At 42.0% G+C, this 18,908-nt stretch overlaps 1 protein-coding gene across 1 annotated transcript in view; it reads left to right on the top strand.

The window, feature by feature from the left end:
- Positions 1-18,908, top strand: part of PREP (prolyl endopeptidase) — a 136,372-nt gene that overhangs the window by 74,382 nt on the left and 43,082 nt on the right. The window contains exons 8-10 of the mRNA XM_069487656.1: positions 709-900; positions 4,889-5,086; positions 10,823-10,926. Coding sequence (XP_069343757.1) covers positions 709-900; positions 4,889-5,086; positions 10,823-10,926 — 494 coding nt within the window. The remainder of the gene's footprint in view (positions 1-708; positions 901-4,888; positions 5,087-10,822; positions 10,927-18,908) is intronic.

Below are 18,908 nucleotides of genomic sequence, written 5' to 3'. Positions count from 1 at the left end.
TGACTTTCTTTAATGTTGATATTGCATTATTACCAAGCAAGCAAATCATCTTATCTTTAGCAGAAACAAGATAATATTGCAAGTCCCAGTCCTCATTAAAAAATCTGTTTTCCTCCTTCAGCATTCTCTTAGTCTTCTTTGACATGATGGGCTGTTAAGCTGACAGAATTAAAAAATACTACTGAGCTGTGCATCTATTCACAAATACCACTTCAAACAGAAACGCAGTGCACCGTTGTCAAAAGCTGATAACAGACTGGTGTACTCGACCCCATAAACTCTCGCCAACCAGCCTCCTGCAGTAGTGGCGCCAGTCAGGCGGGGGAAGCTAGAACCAAATCATGAGCGTAGCAGCCATCAGGTTAGCCCTTATGACTAACATTCTAATGGTGCCAGTCAGTCTGGGAGGATTATTTCACTGAAACTTATTTTATTCTTTGGTATTTTAAAGGTAAAATAAAAATATAAAAGACAAAAGTGTATTAATAAAAATAAAAGGATTTGTTCTGTAAAATTTGGACTCAGTCCAAAGGCAGCACTTAAGGACCTAGAAGGCCACAGGTTCTCCACCCCTGCCTTAGATCTTCCAGATGTCATCTCTGCTTTGTGTTCCATAGGTAGGAAAGATCTACCCTCCCCTCACGACACCCAGACCAACACCATTTTTAAACATTGGAGAGATGACGGGAATGCTTGGTCTCTTGCCAGGAATCCTGAAGTGGGTAAAACTGATCGACAACTTTGAAGGAGAGTATGACTATGTAACCAATGAGGGGACAGTGTTCACGTTCAAGACGAATCGCCATTCTCCCAATTATCGCCTGATCAACATCGACTTTACGGATCCTGATGAGTCTAAGTGGAAAGTGCTTGTTCCTGAGCATGAGAAAGATGTCTTAGGTAAGAGTACATGTTACTTAAAAATCGTGCTTTTGTTTTTGGTGAGAATGTCAACAAGTTAGCACATCTCTCATTCTCTGGTGAGCAGGTACTAAAGTAAAAAACCTTCAACCTGTGATCGTTAGTTATCCTTCCTTAGGAATGAAGTGCCTCAGTAGCATGTCCAGGTCTTTACCGTGTGACATCTTTGTAGCTTAGTGTTATAGCATACAGAAATGCAGGGTGTTCATAAAAATTGTGACGGTGTGAATTCTGACTGTGTGAATTCTGACTTTTAAAGGTACTTTTTTAAAATAACAGTTGTCTTTGTGGAATTAAATATCTGATAGTAATCACAAACATTTAATTTTTTAAACTATTTGAGTTTAGAACCCTTAGCTTTAAGCTTTTGAATAAACTTTGGCTATTTGTGTTATACGTGTCGTAGATCTTAGGGTGGATTTACAGCCTTCTTATTGGGAAAAAGAGTAGACTCTTGTCAGATCTAATTGAAACCCATTGCAGTTGCTGCTTTGTGCAGTGAACTACATGAACCTCTTGAGAACCTCCCTTCCCTATCAGTTGTGTCTCACAGTACCTTTCGGTTCCCTTTGATTCATTCTCTCTGCGATTTTTCCAAAAATGATATGCTGCTTTATAAATTATTTATTGTGTGAAAGCTGAATTTGATTAGAATAAGACTCACTAATTTGGGGATAAGTTTTTACACAAAAGGAGCGTTCAGTACCTTCAGGCCAATGAAGAGCTTACTTGTTGGAGGTGAACTTCTGTTGGATTGAATGAGGATAAAACCTAGGGCCATTTAAAAATGCAAAGGTATGTGGTATATAATCAGGAAAATAATCTTTTTTGAGATCTGCAGAGTGGCCCTGTCTCAGATAAAACAGTCCTAAAATGTGTTTTTCAGTGAATTAAAGCACAGATGTTGGAGTCAGACAGATCCAGGTTCCTGTCCGGGACCAATAAGGGACCCTTTCTCCCTGGCTCAAGGCAGTATGCTCTGTGTGCCTGGCAGGTATTTAAACCTGGCATTGCTTGGGGGTGTGGGGGTGGCAGATGATTCCAGCTGACTCTCCCAGGGCCACGGTTTCCTATGAGCACTTCCTTGTGGGCCGTTGTTGCTGCAGTGCCCTTGGCCCTAGAGAAAGTATGACTGCCTGTTTGCTTTAGACTCTCCTCGGCCCCTGGGCATCTGGCTGCACCTCTCCACCCTCTTGTACCGAGATCTCCGCACCCCTGCGGGCAGTTCTATTGGACAGGACCCAAGACAACCCCGTGCCTGCTCTTTCCTCAGAGTCCACATCGGCAGCCCCACAGCAGCAGCCCCGCCCAGCTCTTCTTCCAGAGCAGTTGGCCCTTCTCCTGCCTTCTGAGTTTCAGACACAGTCCCCTTGACTTCTCAAGTTTGAATCCTGTGCCAGTACTCTGTCTTTCTCAGGCTGGGGTTACTAGAAGTAATAACCCTGACACCCTCACTCCAGTCGGGAGGGACTTACAGCGTGACAGGAGTTCTTTCCAAGGAAATCTCTTCACTTGCCTCTTCAGAACCTTCTGTTTGCTCTCTGACCCTTATTTATATTTGGATAAGGGATCCATGAGTTGTAGAACAGGTTTTTGACCATTTCCTTTAACGTCTTTGTGCAATGAATCTATTTCGTAGCCATTTTGATAGCCTGATGGCTTCTGTCTAAACTGAGGCAGGAATGTCCCCCATAAGGGTGGTTACAGCCAGCGTTCAGTGCTTCTCGAGTGCCAGACTCAGCACTCTATGCCACGAGCATTCCCCTGAGATGAGACGTGCTGGCGTAGGTCTCCATGTAGGTGCCCTAGGTGTCTTTCAGGTGCGAGTCAGGTTGGAACAGTGATTGTTGTATAGGGAGCTATCATGGATGTTGTAAATAGTTCCCAAGGCATCTGAATTTTCTGCCATTTAAGCCATAAAAGGGGTATTAACTGTGCCTTAAGGTGACATCCCACCTTGGAGATCTAATAAGATGCAAATTAATGCTCAGAGATTTGGGGGGATGATATATTTTTATAGCCTTCCTTCTAAAAAGGTTATAATTTCTTTAAACTGGAAAGGGGAAACCTTCAATATTCAGTAGAACTCATCAATTCAAAGAGAAGCACGGTTGAATTTGCTATGTATCATTAGCACAGAATGCCCTATTGGGAATAAAAACTAGAGATGAGTCATAAAGTACAGCTATAAAGTCAGAGCTTTTATTAATGACAGTCTACAAATCACCTTGTCCTTCTCTTATTCATTTTTGTCTGTTTTATAATTCTGATGTACTCATAGTTAACACAGATTGATTATTCTTTGACAGCTATAATTTATTTCATTTTTTTCCCCAACTTTTCTCTCTTTAAAGCATTAGGCCACATGAACAATATCGCTTAACTGAGGTGCTTTAAAAAAATTGTATTGGAGACTGAGCAACTTACTTTTGGATGTAGGAGTTCTTTACATTCTCACTTGAGGAAAAGTTAGCCGTAGTAATCTTAACAACCCGAGACTGGGGCCCCTGGTGATCTCAGTTCCTCTAGGTGTTGTCTTGTTCTCGTGGATAAATTCTGACATCACAAGCGTGAACTGCTAGTTTCTCGGGTTATAAAAATAAGCAGTGTCAAGAACCCCACCACACTACACCACGAAACCCAAGAAAGGCATCTTTTTAGCTTGTTTGCCTGCGACCGGCAGCCCTGTCCTTCCATCTGCTGCGGCATCTCTCCCTCCGGGTGACCCTGCTGACCTCAGGCTGACGCTGTGCCTGCCCCTTGGTCCTCCCCGCTCCCTATGGCCTGGCTCACTCCTGCTGTCCCAGCCCTGTCACTGGGCACTGTTTCTGAAAGCTGCCACCCCGGGAGTGGAGAACTCTACCTCACTCTCCATATCCCTGCAGTCACCAAGTCCCGGGGATTCTTCGTGGGAAATACCCTTCATTTCTTTTCTTTCCTGCCTCGTCTTTATGCCCAGCCTGATCTGGTGTTCTACTGGCTTACGTAGTCGTGTTCGTACTCGTCTCCCCTCCATCCTTACACAGACTTGCGTTGTTCTGCATTCAGCTGTCAGATACAGCCTTTCTTAATGCCATCTTTATTTATGTCACCCTTCTGTTCAAACAGTGGTCCTTCAGTAACCGGTAACTAAGCTCCCTTCTAACTGGCTCACTGAATGCCTCGTTAGGCCACCGCCAGCGTGGCCAGCCACGCCTGAACTGAACAACTTTTTTCTTCTTGAAAATGGATCTCTCACTTGTTCTCTTTACCAGTCTTCCTCCCTTCCATCCTTCCTGCTGTGCGTGCATTCATATTCCTTTCCTCTCTCCTCCTTCCTTGCTCTGGCCTCCATTCCTTAAGTCACGTGTCTTCCCACCACCTCATCCCCCGAAAGCTGTCCTTTCCCTGATGGCCCCCATCACCTAACCCCGTCTCCATCTGCCTGTACTCCAGGGCTCTCACTCATTGTGGGTCCTCAACCAACCAATCACTTAACCTTTGTTTACATCTTGCTACTTGTATTTTTTTATAATTGTGTCTCAAGAGCAGAACTGACCTCATCTTTCCATTTGTCTCTCCAGCACCTTGCAGGGTACCTGGTGCATACCAAAGGCTTAATATATTTTTGTCAAATAAACAACCTTGTCAGACATGAATCATGATTTGTTTTTTTTTTTTTTAAATAGCTCCTATGGTGTGATACTGGACACAAAATATGCAGGATTATTTGTATTCCACACATTATCTAAGTCATCATAAGCTCCTGGCCCAAGATGTTGATTATTTTATTTTCTCTGGATATAACAGCAATAATCACTTATTAAAGGAATATGCTGAAAACTAGATGAATAATTAAAACCAATTATAAAATGATTTTGCAAGTCTCATTGCTGCATAACGCAATGTGTATCTCTAGAACTGTTGTTCAATTAAATAAATAGTATGTTATTAATTTTCAAAAAGTTTTATCTTTTCTTCTTTTCAGAATGGGTAGCTTGCGTCAGGTCCAACTTTTTAGTCTTATGCTACCTCCACGACGTGAAGAACATTCTGCAGCTTCATGACCTGGCTACTGGTGCTCTCCTCAAGACCTTCCCGCTCGAGGTCGGCAGCATTGTGGGATACAGCGGGCAGAAGAAGGACACCGAGATCTTCTATCAGTTTACGTCCTTTTTATCTCCAGGTAAGTGTCTTTGCACCATTGCTGCTCACTTTAAACATTAGACTGATGTTTGGGATTTTGAGGGGGAATGGAAATAATGCTATGTTATTGAAAATCACGTATGCTGTACTACAGCCAAAATTACGTAGTGGGAATAAAACCCTAAAACATATGCTCAGAACAAAGGGAAATGTAAAGGCCTAAAACTACACTCTCATCTGTCTTATATGCTGAATCTCTATTCTTCTGGAAGCAGGAACAGCCATTGTTCAGGTTGATTAAAAATGAGTACCAACAGATAAAACGTTCTATTCAGCCTTTGGTCTATAAATACCAGAACACAGTGCAGATAACAAAAAACAAAATAAAACCTGCAGCCACATCTGGTGTTAAAAAACATTTTCTAGAATAAACTGAAAATTGGTTCTGCTATTAAACTGAATTAAAATATAGTTCTGAAAGTCTAGTCTTCCATCATAAAAAAACAACGGGTGTTACATGGTTCTAGTAGAAAAGGGAAGATGCTTGTTGTGATTTTACATTTCGTGGTATGGCTTAATTTTCTCCAAAGTAAACATAGCTCTCTAACTTTTTTAAAAAATTGGTCACATTCATTTTGCTTTGTTTTGGTGTTTCCTCTGCTTCTCCATTTGGCTGCACTGTCTCTGTGGAGTGGGAGCCACACGTATGCTGTGATTTGTCCCAGGAGGCTGGCGCAGTTGGCAGTTGGCAGCTGACCAGGCAGACCTTGTCCTAAAAACAATCTGGCTGGAAAAAATTTCTGCGCTTTTCTTGTTCATTTATTGAGCTCCTCCAGGGTGCTTTTTTTCCCCACCCAGTCTTGTCACGATCCTTTGGTCCTTAGAAAATAAAGCTAGTCTTAGGGGAGAGCTCAGCAGGTGCTGACGTGGCTCTGTCCTGCTCTTGGGATTTGGCCAGTCGACAGTGATGTCTCCTCCTCTTTTATTTTGAGCCTCTGAGTCACAGAGCAGACAGTCCTTAAGGAATCCTGTTGCAGTGACAGGTTGCTGCCAGGGTTACTAAAACCAAAAGAATGATGTTCTGTGAGTCTGATGGTGTCCCTGGAAAACCTAGTCAGCTTTACTTCCCCGAGCACCTTGCAGAGGATCGAGAGGGGCTAGGAAAAGCACCCACAAGAATATGGAGCCCAGGGCCAGGAATCAGGAAGTGACCATGCAAGAACTCCAAGGTGCCCTGTGTGACCCCTCATCCCACTTTCCCCTGGAGCGTGGGGTATAGCAGCAGCCAGTGGACAGACCAGGAAAAATCCGTTTCTTCCAGATAGCCTTCCTTAATCCACTGCTGCAGTTTATTTCCTCCAACTTATGCTGGTTTCAGAAATTTTACTTTGGAAAATCTCCTATCTTAAACAGTTTACAAGGGTAAAGGACAATGAGGAAGACAGAGTGGGGGTGATTCTCCTGCTCTTGCTAAAAGCAGAGTCCCCAAAGGCCCATCAACTTCCTTCAATGACCGCGTGTGACCATTTATTTCAGGAACAAGCTCATCATTACGTGGGGAAGAAAGGGCTCATTGTCCTAGTGTGAAATGTTGGGTTCTATTCCAAGCAATGAAATATTATCTGTGACTGTGGCTGTGATATTTGAAAAGACAAGTGTGTTCCTAGTTCTGTACCTCCAGGCAGCTCTCGCCAAGCTTTAATTTGTTCCTGTGATGCTTAGTCTGTCTCCTTTGTCTCCTCTTACTCATTTTGCCTCCATCTTTCTCTTTTCTCTCCTGAATGCAAGTTGATCTCTAAAACCAGAGAACAGGGCTCCCAGTCCCGAGCCTTCTGAGGCCAAATGCAAAAACAGCCATCAGATAATTAAACTAGATGTCATGAAAGCAAGAATTGTCAATGTGTGTGTGTATACACACATCCATACACACATACCTCAGCTCACAAGCTGTCTTGCACTGGTCTCTGAAGGTTAGCTATTAACTACTGCAGTAAACAACAGGGGTACTCAATTTTGAGTAAAGCCCCAGGGTCACAGATGACTGCAGCTCCAGCTTCCTGCTGTGGATGTGTGGTACATCTGGCAGGTGCGCACCAGCTGACTTTGTTTCCCATGGGGGCACATGGTGAAGACACATCTTTAGCCCAAGCCATTCATGATTTTTGCACCTTGAGTCACACTTGGGAGAAAACAGGCAGCCAGGGCAGCTTGGAGCACAATGCACTTATTCCCTATGGTTTAAACCACTTAGTGGTTGAGCTGATTAATTCTGTTCTTGTGGAACTTTGGAGGGTTGCCTAAGGTCAGCTCCAGATAGACTTGCATGTTGGAATAATTTGGTATAGCAGTCCCATATGCATGGCCCTGGGAGGCAGGGATGAGAAATTAAAGAAGCCTTTCACATTCTTTGGGAAAGATGAAAATTTTTTATGAGACTTGCTTTTGTTTTTTGCTACTAAAAATATTGAAACTCAACCTGTAATCAGATAAAACAATATCTCCATGGGTTACAAAGTTTACCTTTTTACATATCCAATTTAGATCCCTCTGATTCTTCATTTGCAGTTTCTCCTATAATCATTCTTCTCCTAACTCCCACTTCTACCTCCTTACATTTAATAAACTGGGAACATGCCACCTGCTCTCCCGGCCTCCTTCCTGTTGCTAGAATGGCCTTCTTAAAGCACTGTTTTCGTCAGGAGGCATCTTCTCAAATCAGACACCTCTTCTGACCTTAAGGTTCTTCCATAGTCCAATTCTCTTTTACCCTTAACCTTTGCAATTTATTTCCTAGAGATCATGTAACCAGCGCTTTCTGGTTTGTGATTCTAGGATGGTTTCTTCAAACCTCACCTTCATTGTTTTTACCCCACATGAGCCAAATCAGGAAAGACACAAAGCATTGCTGGGTTATAGGGATTCACATTACGGTGTGAATGTGCAACAGGCTAACCTGGGCAAACCCCGGAGGACCTATGAACAGGAAGTACTGATAAGACACACAAAGCACTGTACCTTCAGCTTTAACACAGCCTTCTTCAAGGTATCACTTCTGGTGCACAGGACAGAAGAACAGAGGTCAGGCATTTAACACCCTTTCCCTGAACAGTAACCAGCCCCTGGTGTATATTATTTCATTCTGCTGTTAGATTTGATGTCTCAATCTTTCTAGATAAACAGACATTTTGAGTGTAGTTCTTACTTAACGTCTTTCACTAGAAAGTTTGCTTTCTTGTACTTCAGTTACTTATCTAAGGCACTAAGCTAGTAACTGCCAGAGCTGGGAATTCTGGCTCCTGAGGCCTTCAGCAGTCACAGTACTACAGGTCGCAGGGATGCAGGGGTGATGTCAGGAGTTCCAGTGGCACATTCTTGGTCTGCATGCTCTTTTTTTGTTTGATTGTTTGGAGTTTTTTTCAAAGGTTCAGATGCATTTTGGGCTTGCGGGGGGCACCAGGTACTGAACAAGAAGCGATTGAAAATTTAAATATATCACAAATAGCCTTTTACTCTCAAAATGACATACATATAGGCAAGTGCAGTATTCAGTGTATCTGGTAAATTAGAATGCATGCTCACAGAGTCTAGTTTGGAAGTACAGGTGGTCCCTGGGTCATGGACAGGGTATGTTCCTGAGAACGTCTTTAGGTCAGATTTGTACATAACTGAGATCCCTGAAGAACAGCACATATATGGTGGTAATAATAATAACAATACTATAATGGCTCATATGTGGTAATAACAATGCAGTATAATACTATAATAATAATAATACCCCTGTACTATAAGTTACAGAAACTATTGTGTTCTTTCTTTTAATTCAAATAAACAGAACATAAAAACAAACTCATACAAGAAGTTTAGATAGGAGAGAGGAGAAATTTCCAAAAAGAATATTAAAGTGTAACACTCACCTAATGTTGCATCAGTGTCTGGCTTACTGACAGGGGACTTTTGAGGCCAGAAGGCAGGCTGACATTAATCAGACGGTGATGATGGTGGAGATGGTGCTGGAGAGGATGGGGTGGGTGCTGGAGAATCAGGGTTTGATTCTGTTGCTGGAGGAAGGGAGCTCACCATTGAAGTCGTTTTCTTGAACAAGGTATCTAGGGTTGTTTGCACAGCCTTTTTCTTTTTTTCGTCATAAATGGCCTTGTAGCAGCTGATCTCAATGTTAGGATCTTTCTCCTCAAGCTTAGTAAATCCTGCTTCAGTGAGGAAAACGCTTCATCTAATTCCTTTGTCATAAACTTTCTTGGCTCTGGATCTTCTGATTCTTCATGTTCTTGTGTTTCTATCAGCTGCTCCTCTGTCTACCCATGAGAGTAGCCGCCAGCGTAAAGATGCTGCGCCAGCAAACCACTTACCCCGTGCAGGTCTGTTTACATACATAGAAGACACTAGTTCCCGGATTACTAGTTTAATTATTTAATTGTAAATTATCTTTTTGGGGAGACTTGGGAGCCCAGAAGTATGGAATGCCTTAAGTTGGGTCATCCATAACCCGGGGACTACCTGTAGATATTTATAAAGATATATTCTAACAAATATCCTAGTATAACTTGAACTAAGAAAGTCAACACTTCAGTCATGTTATGCATCTTCTTTCTATCAGTGTTAATCATACACCCTATTATAGCAACCTTAAAATATTAGTTTCTGTAAGCATGAGAACTGAAATAACATAAAAATTAGCAGTCGTGCTATTAATGGATCTCAGTTATTTACTCTTTGCCTGGGGGGGTCAGAGTGTTATTGTTTCTCAGCTGTTAGTAAAGTACTTACACAGAGGAGTTGAGAAGAAAGAAAGGGCTGCCATTTGAATACATGATGATTCCATTTAAATGTGCCCTGTGGGAGTACCATTGGTTTTTGGTTTTCCAGCAAGTACTGTTGGGATCACTAAATCAATTTTTCGTGTACTTAACAGCAATATGTGTAAAGTATTAGGTGGGGAAGTGCTGTTTCCACACCAGCCACTCTGAATGACTAATTCTGTTTCATAAACCACAGCAGTGTCATTGTTTTCAAGCATTAATGACTCATCTTGCTTACTGTTTCTTCGATTTAGTTTGTAAATGTTAAAAAGTAGTAGCATTAAATTCAGGAAATGGAATTTTAATTAGTGTTAAATAAGCTGGAATTCTTGGTGTATATTAATCATTTTCTGTTGTGTATAATTACTGGGATAATCAGAATTGTAAAAGCAGTTTTGAAATGACTACCAATCACCTCGGTCCCTGATTCCTGTCCCCATGTGTGTCCACAGATGGGTAGATGTCAGGTGTCAGGAGCCCCAGAGGTACCTGTCAAAAGACCCCTGACTGGCTGTTGACCTTGGGCAAGTCACTTGAGTTTTCTGTCAATTGCCTCCCAGGTAAAATGGCCCTAAATGAAGTCTCCTGTTTTCTTTGACCTGTCCTCCTAAGTGACCTGGCTTGGGGAAGACCTGTTAAGTTTCTGTAATTAGGTTTTTTACCTTTTCTCGTACTCAGAATGCATTTGAGTCTTCTAAAATGTATACTCAGATGAGTGTTGTTAAGAAGGAAAGCCGCATGGGCTGGTGACGGTGAAGAGAGCGTGGCACTCCCCATGCCAGAGGAGCATGTTCTAAGCACACAGCATGTGGTGACCCTCCACTGTGATGGTGATTAACCAGGTCCCTGACTCTGTTCCTCTCTTGCCATTCCTGGTGTCTGGTCATGCTCTCTGATCCTTGCCTTCCTTGCCTCTAGTGAGTCTCGCGGACTAAACTAAGACTTCCTGTCCTTTTTAGGTATCATTTATCACTGTGATCTTACCAAAGAGGAACTGGAGCCGAGAGTTTTTCGAGAGGTGACCGTGAAAGGAATTGATGCTTCTGATTACCAGACAATCCAGGTATGGAGAATTTGATCTCATTAATATGAGAGTTAAGAAATCTCACTTTCAGGCTGGACCATTCACACTCCAGCTTGTCAGAGGCCATGGAGGTAAACTATGGCAATACAGATGACAAATATTTTTGGAGTCCCTGCCATCAAGGAGCATTTAGGACTCAGCAGTGAGCCCAGCACAGTCCCTGCCCTCCCATACCTTACAGGTTCTGCTCCCTTGTTTGTTATTCTGGACAGGAAACAAAGAACGTGAGTTCTTTGTCTTAGGGCTCTTATTACAATACCTGTCAAAGTAACGCCATTGGTCTGTGTCAGTCTGCTTACTTGAAAATGGGGTATGTTCCAGCTCAGGTCTTTGGGCTTCATATATAACAACAGAGATTTGCTCTATGTGAAGTATGGACTCAAGTGCTGTGAGTCAGTCTTTTTAGTCTGCAGATCATGTGTACTTCTGCCTGGCACAGAGCAGGCACTCAGTACAATATTTTAATGAATGAATGAACTAATTAATTGTCATGTCACCACAAGCTCAGTTTTGGGTCGCCATCTTTTCAGGTTAAGAATCTCCTTTTTTGTTTTTTCAGCTCCCCAGGGGTGCTGAATCTTCCAGAAACTGAATCCCTGGTTGATTGATGATGACGAAGAATGTCTCTGTTCCTTTGCAGTGAAAGGTCACCGATAGGGCACCAGGTGTTTATCAAGGCTGTCCCACCTAGGGGCTGGATTAGGAATCAGAACATTGTGAGGGAAGATTAGAACAAAGAGCACTGGATGTTCCTAAGAATGTTTCTGTGAAAGTAGGGCATTGTTATAGCTTGGTGAATTACCCTCCAACTGTCTAGAAGTAGTCTAGAGGATAGGCTAGATCTACATCATAAAGAAAGCTCTGTTTACACAGAAAGGTGGTGGGCTGGATTCGGTGCAGGCCTGCGGTTTACCAACCTCTGTTCTCTATTGTTCCAAATCAGGAGTTGGCAAACTGGCGTCCTGTTTCATTGGAGAACAGCCATGTCCACTTGTTTGCATACTGCCTGTGGCTGCTTCGGCACTTTAACAGAATGGTTAGGGACTGTGTGTCCCACAAGGCCTAAAATATTTAGTATTTGGCCCTGTAAGGAAAAGTTTGCTGAATCCTCATCTATGTAAATAGTATTTAAAATCACAAGGCATGGGGCCTTCCTCGAGAATCCCTGCCAGACAGGCCTGAAATCTGCCATGCACTTATTGGTTGACATTGGACAAGTCACTTCATCTTTCTGCCATAATTTTTACAGCTGTAAAATAGAGATATTATCAATTTTTCAGGATTTCTGTAGGATTTATCATGAAATAATACATATTAAGGGTCTGGCACACAGACTATAATCTGTTTTTGAATCAATATTTAAAAATTAGAAATATGGCAGACTTAGTTTTCCTTATCTGTTTGGCTTACTTCTTGTGAGTTTCATTTTGAAGGTGAGCCATTGCCTGGAGAGGGATCGTCCAGGGCCTGCAGCCCCTGTCTGGTGTTTACGTGGTTCATGAATCACCCTAGTCCTATATTGGACTTTTTAAATCCGTTCACTTTTAGGCTGGCATTCTTTGCTGTTTTCCCTTTTCTCTATGTGTAGGAAATTTGGCCCTGTCAGCTGTTATATTGGGCCTTCTCAGGGCCTAATTCTGGTCTTTGCTTGGGCATCCCCAGCAAAGATAGATGTGCCTCTCCTGTCGGTAATGCTGGGGACACCCGGGCCGCACCCAGCCAGTGCTCTCCTGCTCTCGGGAGCACAGTCTCGGCTGCCCTAGGATTGGGCAGAGTCGCCCAAGAGAGACCCCAATCTTCTCCTCCTTATCTCTGCAGCGTAGCCCTCAGCTCTGTATAAAAAAGACATTTTTCTCCTCTCTTTTCCACCTTCCCACAAACAGTTAGTACCCAGGTATACAATCGCCTTAGAGTTCGGGGAGGGAGGAGCCCCCATAATAATGACAGCTGCCAGGGAGGTGGCTGCTGCCAGGGAAGTACCTCTTACTACTTAGCGAAGATGATCGGGATTGTTTCTCCTAGCAGGTGGCTTTTTCCCCAATTCTGATAGTAGTAAAATTCTTTATAGATGGCAAACTGGTTACTACCTAAAATGTATTTTCATTTATAAATGAAAAGATGAAACTTCACAGCTGAGCAAGTGCTTGTGTGGAGTAGAAATCTGCCAGCCGTGTACGTAGCAGCCTCAAATTTCAAGATTAAACCTAGGAGAAAATGTGCTTGGGTGCCGTCAATTGCCTGTGTCGTTGGAAAACTCACAGAACTTCTCTGTGTCTGGCTCTCCATTTCCCAAAGAAAACTTTCCTGGTATTAAACTGTTCACATACTTACAGCTTTTTATTTGTAGTGCTGCAGTAGGAGGAAGTAAAACATTGATGGTAAATATTTAAAGAGCTAGTAACCAGGCAGACACACTGGCTCACAGATCTTAATACACTACTCTTCATTTCCATGTTTAGAAGATAGAACTATGCCTATTAGCAGAGTGTAGCCTCTATGTGTAGAGCCAAGAGAAGATCTTGTATCTACTGATTCTACACATCATATATAGTGTACTATTATTAAAATAGAATTCTTTCCTTGTGGGTATAACTGTGCCTTTGGAACACACTGTGATGTCATGACACCATTGACTTGTGTCACTTAAAATCCATTTTGCAGTGGTTTAGATTGAAGCGTACGCAGCAGAGCTTTGACGTGAGAGCACGACAGATGCCCTCACGTTTGATTAGGCTCTTGGCAGTGCTGCCAACGATGACTGTCATTACAATGCTACCATTGTCAAATGCAGGCTCTAGAGAGGGAGGGATGTTTGCATGAATGGAAAGCATCCTAACGGTGTGCAATACACAGCATTTTGGAAAAAAAAGATATTCTATTTTTGTTTTCAGTTACTTTAGGATAATGTTACTTTTGACTCCTCTTGATCCTGAGGTTTATATTTATTCCATATGTGATTTAAAAAGAATATCTCCCAGGCTATTTGTCATTCCTTCTGCCATTCTGTGAGGCATATTAGCATTTTGATGCAAATACTGCAGCACGGATTACCCTGCATGGTTGGTCCACACTAATTGATGGTGGCCATGGGCAGGCACACCTTTTAATGGTACCGTCTACCTGGTGGTGTAGGTGGCAAATAGACCAAAGCAAGGAGAAAGAGAAGGGTGGAGGGAACATATGGCTAAATGTAGCCACAGAGGGCTGTTGTTTGTATGATCTACGTTCCCTCAAGACCCTGAGTATCTTGAGTGGGAAAGTGAAGGATCTGGTAACAGATTTTGCTGACAGAAACAGAGCAGAGCTGCTATCTCTGTAGCCTTTATTCATTCCTGATTATAGCTGTGAGTAGAAAATTGATGTATACCAAAAATATAATTTTGAAAATCAGATCCTGGAAAAACTGTCAATTTCTCTTCCAATCTGGGGCACGTATACAAATTTAGTTTTAGATAGGTTTATCAAATCTGCAGTTGATTAATCTTTTCTTTTTCCTGCTTTTTATTGTGAATGACACAATCACATAATATTGATTAGAACCTCCATGTCTTGGTCTTTTAAAAAAGAAGTTGAAATGCTGAGCATTAGAAATTACATTTGTAAAACTGATTTGCTGATGAGTGAATTTACTTGCAAAATGCGTCTACATTTATAATCAGTAATGTTTCATTTTAAACAAAATGAAGTAATAGGGAAATGGTAGTTAAATTTAGTCTATCAGTAAATATTTATAACTGTGATATGTGGGGACATGTACTATTCGAATACAAAGAAATTCCAGACATAAGCACTGCCCCTGGGTAATGTACAGTCAGACTGGGAAGTTGAAACATACAGATCTGAAGGATCACACAACCCAAGGCTGTGACCACAGTGGTCAAGGGAAAGGCCCAGGCTTCGGTCGGTGCTGTGGACGGAGTTCAGGGGCCGGCCTGGCGGGAGTCTTCACAGGAGTGGAAGGTGGGCAGGCTCCGAGGGGTGGGTGTTTCCGTGATTCCCAGTTCCCCACTGAGATTCCTGAAAGATTTTACCACTGCCCTTTGTTCAAAGATTGCGTCTGCCTCGTTGTTACAGTGCAATTCCATAATTTCACGGCAGAGTCACATCCTGGGGTGGGGGGGTGGCGGCTGCCTGTGGCACTTGCCGTCTGTGGGTGGAATAGTGCACGGTGGTTGAACGTGACCTCGCAAAGCAATGTAGTGTAGCGAAAATATACTTTCTAGTTTCTGAATGTCTGATTTTTGTTCAGCCAGCTGAGAGATTGGCTTTTCTTCTTTCAGAATGAAAGACAAAATTTATAGAGCTGAAAAAGAACAGTTCACTGAGTATACTGTGAATAAACTCCAATAACAACAGTTTCCACATTTTATTTTTTTTTTATTTTTTTATTTTTTTAAATCTTTATGTCCCTTTATTGGAGCAAGATTCCTGATTGGTATACAGTGATGTATTTACTAAACAGAGACCTGTGCAGAAATTACATACTATCCATCTAGACAGGTTTTTGTTACACTTTGCCTATTGATGGAATAGTTCCATTTATAAAGTTTTATACATCAAAAAGCTTTGAATTTGACCAGGCTGTCCATTAATTCACCTCTGAAAAAGTGGCATTTAATTTCAGCTACTATATTTTACAGCATTAAAAAGCTTATGCATTAGGGAGCTTCTCTGCACAATGGCATTGAGCAGACAGAGTCCATCATACCACCCAGATTCACAGTCAGAGAGCTTTATGCTAGAGAGAGCTGGGACTTACACAAAGTGCCTCCTAACCACCAACATGGCCTTCTTACTCTGACAGCCCATCTTCTTGACCACATTTTACAGGGCCAATGAAGACATGCCAGTAACTGCCCCATGCATAACTTGGCATTAGAGCACCAGGTCTGTTTGATGGTGGTGGCAGGCACTATTTTATATCCAGCTAAAAGGCCCATTTTAAAAACTGTCAATTAGTTTCCACATTTTATAAAAGACAAATTAGGAGAATCCAAGGACTCATGTTTTAAGGGAGGAAGCAAAGGAATAAGGATTTTATAAGTATTTAACATAGATTTTTATCTTTATTCCTCTTTTCTTAGTAGGAATTTTACTTTTCTGAGAATTTCCTACTGTCGTGCATATGAAACATCAAGAACATCCCTAAGATGGTTCACTGTGTAGCTGAACAGAAACAGAAATGTTAAAATTAGATGTTTATTTGGGTTTACCAACATGCCTTGGGGTAGAGGGAGTGGGATTATTTTTTTCTTTAATTTAGATTTTTCTAACCTTGGTGAGAACTAATTTGTGATTACTAGCATACAGGCTTTGCTATTCAAAGAATGTGTTCTGGAAACATTAATTAGTGTCTTAATACTCATTGAGTTCTTCACTGAGCTGCCAGCACGTGCAGTTTTGGAGGGTTGACTCATCCACATCCTTGGTGAGCTGACTATTGAACTAGTGATAAGGTTTTCCGTAGCACTATGTTCTTGCAATTTGGTAAAGGTCAGAAATCTTCGGAACATACTAGTGACGAGGTAATGGAGGAATGTTTTCTTTTTTCTTTTCTTTTTTTTTTTTTTTTTTTTTTTGAGACAGAGTCTCACTCTGTTGCCCAGGCTAGAGTGAGTGCCGTGGCGTCAGCCTAGCTCACAGCAACCTCAAACTCCTGGGCTCAAGCGATCCTCCTGCCTCAGCCTCCCGAGTAGCTGGGACTACAGGCATGCGCCACCATGCCCGGCTAATTTTTTCTATATATATTTTTAGCTGTCCATATAATTTCTTTCTATTTTTAGTAGAGGTGGGGTCTCGCTCTTGCTCAGGCTGGTCTCGAACTCCTGAGCTCAAACGATCCGCCCACCTCGGCCTCCCAGAGTGCTAGGATTACAGGCGTGAGCCACCGCGCCCGGCCAGGAATGTTTTCAAAAAGAAATTTTTTCAGGGATCACTGTGCTTACATATGATTAGGAAACTGCTTAAAATGGAATCAGTCATTCTTGACAATTTATCGGGTAAGTGTTTATGTTGTTTTTTATATTATGCTTCACAGTGACATGTTCTTGTAAAAACATATTCCTGCCCTACTTTAGAATCTTCTGTGTCATGCAGGAATTCTAGATTAAGTGCCTCTTTCCCCTTGTCTAGATACCAGCTGTGTTAAAATAATTTGGCTCTAGGAGATAAGAGTCTTTTCTTGCTATCTTATAATACAGAAATAAGTCACGTGGCCCAAGTCCGTAGTTGCTGCAGTCTCCATACCACTGTACATAAATTCTCTCCTGTGTTTAAAAACAGGCATGACTTTGCAGCAACCCGAGACCATATACCCCATAATAAGTAAAAATCACAAGGCAGTTTTGAGACTTGAGCAGCCACTGGTCAGGTAGCTGTGTAAAATCCCCTTAATGAAGGCCTGGGAAGGTTTCTTGAGCCTTCCGTGGGGGCCTCCCTGTGGCAAGGTAGATGAACGTCCAAGGTTGACTTGTGCTGATCTTCTGAGTTTCTCTAAAGTTTGCTCTGAGGAAATGGTCCTGTTTAAATTATGAATGTGGTCTGCATTGAAATGGCAACCAGAAAAGTGTCTGAACCAAAGCCTGGTGATTTACAGCATGGAGAAAATACCAGGGAAGGAAGCTCTCGGTTGGCTCTCCCAGGGGATGTGGAACAGGGCCTGGCACGGGAATTTTGCCTTACAAGCTTGCTTTCCTGACATGGTAAGGAGGCAAACAGGTGTTGATTAAACATGAATGTTAGATTCAGTTCTAGGCATCCATCTAAGTTTATTCCTTAAAAATGTTGTCGTGTTAGAGGCCATAACTATCACAGATCAGGCTATTCATAAACTTAGTACCACAAGTGACAGCCATACTCATTGTAGATTTGTTCACTCTTAGTTTATATGTAAATTTTTAATATTTTAGGAATTTACAGATATTACTGGGTTTCATATATTACATGTAATAAAACCACTTAAGTAGGCTTAAATTCCTTTTAAATAATTCTGAGAGTCATAGCTTTCGAGACCCATAAAAGTTGTTGCTGATATTTGCTGATATTGAGGTAGATAGATTTCAGGTTACCCACAGCTAATGATTTGCTCCAACTGCTTACTAGAAAACGAATGATATTATTTCATTGTCCTTTAAAAAAAAAGTAGTCAATCTCTTCCTTCTTATTAAAACTGAATCAATGGCATAATATGTTTGTTAATGATACTTGTCTTTTGCCATTTTAATAAACATTTCTGTTTTCAAAAATGGATCTGAATCTCAGGATATGTTGTTCAGTGTAGGTTCAGCTGTGAGCAACAGGAAAAATAAAATCAAAAGAACCATGGCTTAAAGATGATAGACGTGTACTCCCCTCTCACATAAAAGCACAGGGGGGAGTCAGTCCAGGGCCAACTGGGTCCATGGAGTAAGGAATCCCAGCTCCTCCTTTTGCTGCTTCATCACACGTAGCTCTTGTTCCTAGAATCACATCGTGGGCCTAGGTGGCTGCTGGGGTTCCAGCCATGTGATGTCTGCTTTCCAGCCAGCAGGAAGGTGGCAGTAGGGAAGGAATAGGAATGAATGAGTGCTGCCAACTCTTAATAGCTTATGTCTGCCAGAAGGTGGCATGCATTATATCTGCTTACATCTTATTGGTAAAATGTACTCACACCTTGTTACAAGAAGGCTTGAGATATAGTTTTATCCCTCCACCCCATAAAATGTGCCCAGCTAAAATTAGAGCCTTATTATCAAGGAAACAGGGGAAATGGATATTGGGGGACAGTTGACAGTCTGCCAGAACAGGCCTTCAGCAAAAACTTTTTGGTGTAGACCATAAGACCAAGAAACCCAAATGCCACCTGCTGGTCAGGTACCTAAATCTCAGGATAAGGGCTGGAAAAATGAAGACTCCTAAAGAATTGAATTTTCAGATATAATTGTTGACAGCAGAGATTATACACTACAAAGACAGAGCACCTA

The sequence above is a fragment of the Eulemur rufifrons genome, chromosome 15, assembly GCF_041146395.1.
Source record: "Eulemur rufifrons isolate Redbay chromosome 15, OSU_ERuf_1, whole genome shotgun sequence".
In the NCBI taxonomy this organism is placed as follows: domain Eukaryota; kingdom Metazoa; phylum Chordata; class Mammalia; order Primates; family Lemuridae; genus Eulemur; species Eulemur rufifrons.
The sequence above is the reverse complement of the archived record's forward strand: the minus strand, read 5'-3'. Positions and strand labels throughout refer to the sequence as shown.